A 7,294-nucleotide genomic window follows, 5' to 3' on the forward strand; every position below is an offset into this window, starting at 1 on the left:
AGTTATTATGTTAAAAAAAAAAAAAATCCCTCACTTCCTCACCTGAGGTGAGAACGGGACGGAGAACCACTTCCTTCCACAAATGCAAATGGCCTGGCACATCTAACACAGAGATGAGTTCTTCCCTCTTTGTCTCTCCTTCCCATCTCCACATACTTTGCCTTTCTTTCCTTCCTTGTCAGCTCAGCTTTGGGCTGCTCTACCAGAAAGGGCTGCTGGCTGTTCTCCCTAGAACAGCTCAGGCCCAGCCCAGGGACCAGGAAATTGTTCTACAGGGAAGGAGCAGGAGGCCCCAGTCATGCTCCCCCTTATGAGCGCTGGATGCTTGGCAGCCATTTTCCGTGGTCTCTCCCTCTCTTTTCACTCTGGTCACCTTGAAGACCAAACTGGCTTCCAGGCCTAACCCTTGATAAGGCAACCAATCAGACTACAACGGAAAATACTTTCAAAATAAATTAGGATTTGCTTGTAGTGTTGGACTAAGGCGGGTGTGGTGCTGACACTGGTTTCTGTGGCATGGTGCCCTCCTTGTTTTCCTCCCGCTTCTGAAGCAATCCTTCCTCCATCTCCTTGGCCAGCCCATCCCCGTCCACCAGCTCTCAGTGCTGGAGCATCCTTGACTCTGCTCTTCTCACTCTGGACCTCATTCATCCTATGGTTTCAGTTATTCTCTACCCAGGGATGATTCCCAGGCATGCATCTTCAGCACAGACCTCCCCTCTACATTCCACCCAAACGTGGCCCTCTTCCAGGATTCCCCATCTCAGCAAATGACGGCACTATCCATCCCTTGTATCTGGGTGTCATTGGGACATGTCACTCTCCTTCAATAACCATCATGAATCTTGCTTGGTCTGTTCTAAACATTTGTAGAGCCCATCAATTTCCCCCCCATGAGTCCCCAGCCCATCATCTTTGTCTTCCTAAGTGCTCACCCACATCCATAATTGCTCTTCTTCAGTATAGTTCCCACACTGCAGCTCGAGTGATCATTTTTTAAGCAAATGTAGTCATGACCCTACTCAGCTTAACATGTGTCGATGGCTGTGCCTGCTCCTCTTAAGAAGACAACGTCTTCATGATGCCCCATCAGGCCCTTCATGAGCTGGTCCCTGCCTACCACTCCAGCCCCATGTGAGCCACTCTTCCTCTCACTCTCAACTGCAGCCAACTGACTTCTTGCAGTTCCTTCAAGAGACCATGCTCTCTCCTGCCTTGGGGCTATTGCCCATGTGATTCCCTGTGCCTGGAACTCCTCAGTCCCCTGAAAACTCCCAACCTTCCAACGCTGCTAAAAATTTACTTCCTCAGGAAACTTTCTTGGACTGCCTCCTGACCCTTTTCTCCCTTGAATTAGTTGTCTAGGGCTGTGGTAACAGAGTATAATAACTGTGTGGCTTAAAACAATAGAAATGTATCGTCTCACAGTTCTAGAAGCTACAAGTCCAAAGTCAAGGTGTTGGCAGGGATGGTTCCTTCTGAGGGCTATGTGGAAGAATCTGTCCCATGCCTGTCTCTTAGCTTCTGGTGGTTTGTTGACAACTTTTGGCATTCCTGGACATGTGAAAGCATCACCCCAATTGCTGCCTTTATCTTCACGTGGTATTCTCCCTGTGTGCATGTCTGCATCCAAACTTCCCCTTTTTATAAAGATACCAGACATATTGGATTGAGGATCCACCCTATTCCAGTATGACCTCATCTTAACTAATTATATCTGCAAAGACCCTATTTCCCAATAAGGTCACACTCTGAGGTACTGGGGGGAGGTGGTTTAGGACTTTAACATATGAATTTGGGGGGAACATAATCCAATTCATAAAACCCCTCATTTCCAAGGTGGAGTCCTCCAATTATATCTTGTCATAGTCTTACCCCGCAGACTTTTTCTTCAAAGCCCCGATCGCAGTTTGTAATTATTCATCAAATAATCACACAAGCAAAAGTGTACGTGTTTCCCCATAGATCGTAAGCCCCATGAGGGACCATGCCCATTTTTGTTGAGCATTGTATCCCAATGCCTGGCCGGTAGCAGTCATTCAATAAGTAATCACTGAGTGAACAAATAAATTCAGGTCCCTGATTGCATGTCAATGTGAAGAGACCAGCCCTTGTCTCCCAAGCCTACTCAGCCACTTCCTAGTGCTCTAAATTAAGTCACCTAAGACAGGTAGAGCTGGGGGCAAATCACTAGTTCATCAACTGCTGCCTAGTCTTAGTGACCGCTTGAAACTTCAGCATCACCTCCCCGATAAAGCCAAGGCCCTGCTGGAAAAATCCATGTCTAAGATTTGTTAGCACACTGCACTTTCATTGTCAATGTGCCTCATAAGCACCAGTGATTATTACTGAGGAGGCTGAGGGAGCTTCTCTGGAGAGCTTAAAAATAGGTTACTTCCCTAAGGACCAGAATAGTTTAGCTGGGTGGTTAAGGGATAAAGTAAAGGAGCTTCCTGGCACCTCTTTCATCTCTAATATTCTAAGACCCTTGTTGCTTGATAACTGTGGACATAGTCCCTCAATGCAGACAGAAAATGATTCTTAATCCTTTAACTCTCTGACCAATATTTAGATCAATGAGTCACTGGCAACAGTGCAAGAGAACACTGAAGACCCCAGATAGGTCAAAAAGCCTTTCACACAGATACAGCTGTAATCCTGTCGAAACTGCCTTCCCTGTGTGCTCTCGTGAATACGTGCAGAGTGTTAAGATAGTTTAATATCTGGCTTTTATATTTCATCATCTCATGGAATGAGGAATGCTGAATACTCTAAATGTTGGACTTCCAGAAGCTTGAACCCATTGACCTGCCACAAGTAATTACTTCTGAAAGGCTCCTGAGCCAGCAAGAAGTTGGGAGGACTCACAAAGCCAAGGTGAGCGGCAGCAAAACCTGGAGGGGGTGGGGAACTGGGGGGCTGGCCATCCTTTCCCTGTACTCCCCACACAGAAGACCTCAAAGGCAAAGAGAGCTATTAAGTCATTCAGAGCTAGAAATTTCCAAAGCTATCCATTCTCTTCTGGGCCTGCTTCCAACTGGCGATTACTCTTCCCTCTCAGATGAACTCTAAACCCTTCTCTGCTGCCTGGTGAAAACAGGGAGATGTAGATGAGAGAGAGAAATTTTATTTGGAAATTGGTGATTCTAGAAGTGTTCAAATTTGTGAACACTTTCCTCCCCTGATTCATTTCAGAGTCCTCTAGACGCTGCCATCCACAGATGACTGAGTTGATAAAAGATGTCCAGGTACTTTTAGATCCTCAAGGTCATGTTTGTGATACTGACAGTGCCCATAGAGATGGGCCCCTCCCTGAGGCTCATATCAGCCACCGCAGTCGATGTCCACAGGGCAAGAGAACAGGGATCACTGAACACATTTGGCTGCAGGTCCCTTCCCCTTCCTGGCCACAGCAAGTGATGGATGAGGGTATATTCACTCCTGGCTGCCCTCATTAACTGTTCACATTGTCTCACTGGAGTTTATGATACACCAGGGGAGATCACCCAAGTCACAAATCAATTTTAAATCCTTCCTAAACTGCAGTGTACCAGGGCTTATAGTGGAATATGGGAGGAAACCCTACAGAAATAGGTTGGCCCCCCTCTGGTTTCATAGCCAGACAATTACTCAATGACAGAAGAAGCAGGGAGAGAGAAGCAGGTCTCATCAAACCAGAACACATTTCTGGGAAGATAGTTAAAGCAGCTGTTGACATGGGAAGTGATAGCCTGTCAAAATGAGATATGGAAACATATTTCCATTCAAGGTTTGCAAAACTCTACAGGAACCTTAAAAACGATATGATACACATAGCAAATTTCCACTTCATTCACTGATAGCTTCACTAAGAACTGGTCGGGAAGCTGCAATGGTCCACCTCTGACGTCACAAGAGATCTCTATGGATTATGACTGATGATTAAGATCTCACTCTGTTCCAAAAAGGATTTCAAGTTGTGGATTGCAGAGTCAGTAACTAATTACCCCATGCTAACGAGTGCGTCATCTTTCATAGCAGGAACTGGAAAAGAAGATGCAAACTCTAATGTATCCTTCTGGGAAAAGACAATATTTACATAAGATGCAAATGCTGGAAATGAACCGTAAAAGACAAGAGGTAAATATGAGAAGAAGAGGGTCATATTTACCAAATGTACTCTACGTAATCACTGCCCTGGCACATGAATATAGTTAAGCATTCATCTCCAGTCTTTACCTAGCATTTTAAATTTAGTCATTGGAGCTGAAGTTTCAACTACTGGGGTTGAGAAGAAGCAGGAAGATCCCTTCTGCTACCAACTCTGTTGAGTCTTTTCTCTGTTTTCCATCCTCTCAAGGATATATCCACGTCTCAAGTCTCCCTTTTTTTAACTGTTGCTTCTATGACATTCTGGCTCCAGCAGGAAAATGAGGTTAATTTTTCTTGGTTTAGTAAAAAGGAAGAGGGGGGTGAGTTGGTCTGTATTTTGATACCTAGGTACCTCTCTATAATTTAAGCCATAGAATCATTTTATAAGCAAGATCTCTTGTAACAAACCCCTTTACAGTAATGTCTCCTGTAAATGTCATAACCCAAATTCCTCACTCTAGTGAATAAGCCTGAAGTCCCTGTCTTCTGCAAAATTCCAAATATATCAGCTAGCCTACGGTGAAATGGTTTTACAAAGGTCCTCACTGTTTTGAGATTATAGGCATGCTCCCCTTTCTCCTAACAAACCTGCACGTGAAGAAAGTTTCCATACCTTCTAACAGGAAAACAGAGAACCGTGTTCAATTTAGGGGACCACAGATGTCTACAGATAAGCACACAATTTGCAAAGTAGCTGATCTGTTGACCTACTCTGGTGAAAGTATCTTGAGGGGAGAATACTGTTTATAGCTGATCAATTTCAGGCCCAAGTGGAATTGAAGACAAGTCTTCACAAGGAGGCAAGAACTAATAAGCAGAAACAGAGGGACCATAAAGTCAAGAAAATCCTTCAGAGCATCCCAAGAAATGATGACGGTGACTTTCTAACCTTGTTGCCTGATGAAACCTTGAACAGAAGTCCAGGTGAGGCACGTAATTTTTTTAGTAAAGTATTTCAAGCATTTTAAAAACTTCATCAGATAAACTTCTGATGTGGAGTGGGGAAGGACAGAGCTGCCCTGGGGTTCCTGTTGATATTTTACTTCCTGGAATATAATGGGCCTGCTGTCATGTAGTTTTGGATGGCCGGGAAGAAAAGACAGAAGCTTCAGCACTGTGGTGAGATGACTCTTTGTAGAAATGTACGGTACTTTACATGCACGATTGCAATCCTTGCACCATCCCTATGAGGAGAAAAGGCAAAAGGGCCTCATCTTGTGGTTAAAGAGAGTGAAGCACGTGGAGATACAGTAAACAGCAAACTGGTATCCGCCGGTTTGGTGCCACATACAAACACTCCCTCCCCACCCACGCGTTCCCCTGCAGCCCTCTTCGGCTCGCTCAGAACGTCTAAAACTGAATCCAACGTCACTGCCCTCTCCAGGCTTGCTCATGCTGCCTCTGCTATCTCAGTGGGTGTGGCCTCCCTGTTCTCTGTCACTCGGCCGGAGACCTAGCGCCTTTCCAGCCCTGATGCTCCCTCTCCTAGCAGATGGTCAGTCACAATGTCCTGCTGGTGTCACCTAGCGCTGAAAGCTTCCCCCCTCCCCCATTCCCCACACCACCCTTAGGGCGGCAAGTCACCCCAGAGCTATTGCTACAGCCTCCCGACGGAAATCCTCCCTCAGGTCCTACCCTCCTTTCATCAACCCTCCACCTCGGTAGTCCTCAGTAGGGTCCCCAGACCACCAGCATTAACTGAGAACTAGTCAGGGCTCCAACCAGAGTGACTGAATCAGAAACTGTAGGGATGGGGCCCAGCAATCTGAGTGTAACAACCCCTCACCCCCCATGGTTCCAATGCCCCTAAAGTTGAAGAACCACTGCTCTACCTGGTAATCAAAGCGTTGCCCACAGACCAGCAGCATCTGTATCACCTGGGAGTTGATTAGAAATACAGAATTTCAGACCCCATCCCAGACCTACTGAATCAAGACCTGAATTTTATCAAAATCCCAAGATGACTCTCAAGCACAATAAAGTTCTAGAAGCACTGCGCTAATACCAGAATAATCTTATGAAATGCAAATCTGACCATATCACTCTCCTGCTGAAAAAAAAAAATCCTTCAGTGAGTCTCCTTGAGCCTGAGGACAAGGTATAACTCCTTGCCCTGATACTCTAAGCCTTCAGGATCTAGCCTCTGCCTACCTTCCTGGCTTCGTCTCCTGCTATGATCACTCCCAGCCCACACACTGCAGTCAGGCCAGGTTGCTCAGGGCCTCAGACGGCTCTGTGATTTCCAACAGACATTTTGCTCATAAACTCTGTGTTGTGTTTCCCCATCAATTAGCGTCCCATTAAGTTTTCCCTGTCTGTACTCCCCCAGAGCAAACCCACCACTGCAAATGCATGGTATTGTTCACATACAGAGCTTACTGCGCTGTAGGCCAATCCCCCATTAGCAAGACTGACCAATTAGAGATCTACAGAAATGCTGGCCATGTCTCTGGAGGGCTTGAGCTTCTAAGATGCAAAGTTATCAGCTGAAAGAGACACTGCCCCTGCTCAGAGGAACGAGATGCTTAATCAATAAGTTAATTAAATAAGAAAAGGCTGAATAAATGAAAAATCTACTTGGAACATCTATTTAACCTATACTCCCACATCCCAGAATGAAATATGCTGCGTAGTCACATAGAAAAACAACTTTTACCATTTAAAAATTATTGGCAAAACCACCAAGAAAGGTGCCTCAGTTAAAATTAGACACTTAGAGTCATTGCTTGAGATCAGGCCAAAAAGAAACCCCAACATTTGGAAGATGCTCCAGATCTGGAGCGGCCAGGGGAGACTGAGGCACATGGAGAAGGGGGTCTCCTCTGCTCTCCTGATACTTTTTTTTTTAATTAATTAATTAATTTATTTATTTATTTATTTTTGGCTGTGTTGGATCTTCGCCTCTGTGCGAGGGCTTTCTCTAGTTGCGGCAAGCGGGGGCCACTCTTCATCGCGGTGCGCGGGCCTCTCACTGTCGCGGCCTCTCTTGTTGCGGAGCACAGGCTCCAGACGCGCAGGCTCAGTAGTTGTGGCTCACGGGCCCAGTTGCTCCGCGGCATGTGGGATCCTCCCAGACCAGGGCTCGAACCCGTGTCCCCTGCATTGGCAGGTGGATTCTCAACCACTGCACCACCAGGGAAGCCCCTCTCCTGATACTTTTTAA

General features: G+C 46.0%; 1 protein-coding gene and 1 long non-coding RNA gene across 4 annotated transcripts in view; one reads left to right on the plus strand and one right to left on the minus strand.

Annotated features, from left to right (window-relative positions):
- The window catches only part of LOC309655395, a 206,610-nt gene that overhangs the window by 171,442 nt on the left and 27,874 nt on the right, over positions 1-7,294 (minus strand). The gene's annotated exons all lie outside the window — the stretch shown is intronic.
- CCDC198 (coiled-coil domain containing 198) overlaps positions 1-7,294 on the plus strand; it is a 33,070-nt gene that overhangs the window by 19,250 nt on the left and 6,526 nt on the right. For 2 of the 3 annotated variants that reach the window (XM_082450484.1, XM_082450485.1), the window contains 3 exons: positions 2,791-2,877; positions 4,021-4,119; positions 4,896-5,055. In XM_082450484.1, coding sequence (XP_082306610.1) covers positions 2,791-2,877; positions 4,021-4,119; positions 4,896-5,055 — 346 coding nt within the window. Of the gene's footprint in view, positions 1-2,790; positions 2,878-4,017; positions 4,120-4,895; positions 5,056-7,294 lie in introns of all 3 variants that reach the window. The other variant, XM_082450483.1, reaches the window with a different exon arrangement.

This window comes from Balaenoptera physalus, assembly GCF_965194825.1.
Source record: "Balaenoptera physalus genome assembly, chromosome: 2".
NCBI lineage: Eukaryota > Metazoa > Chordata > Mammalia > Artiodactyla > Balaenopteridae > Balaenoptera > Balaenoptera physalus.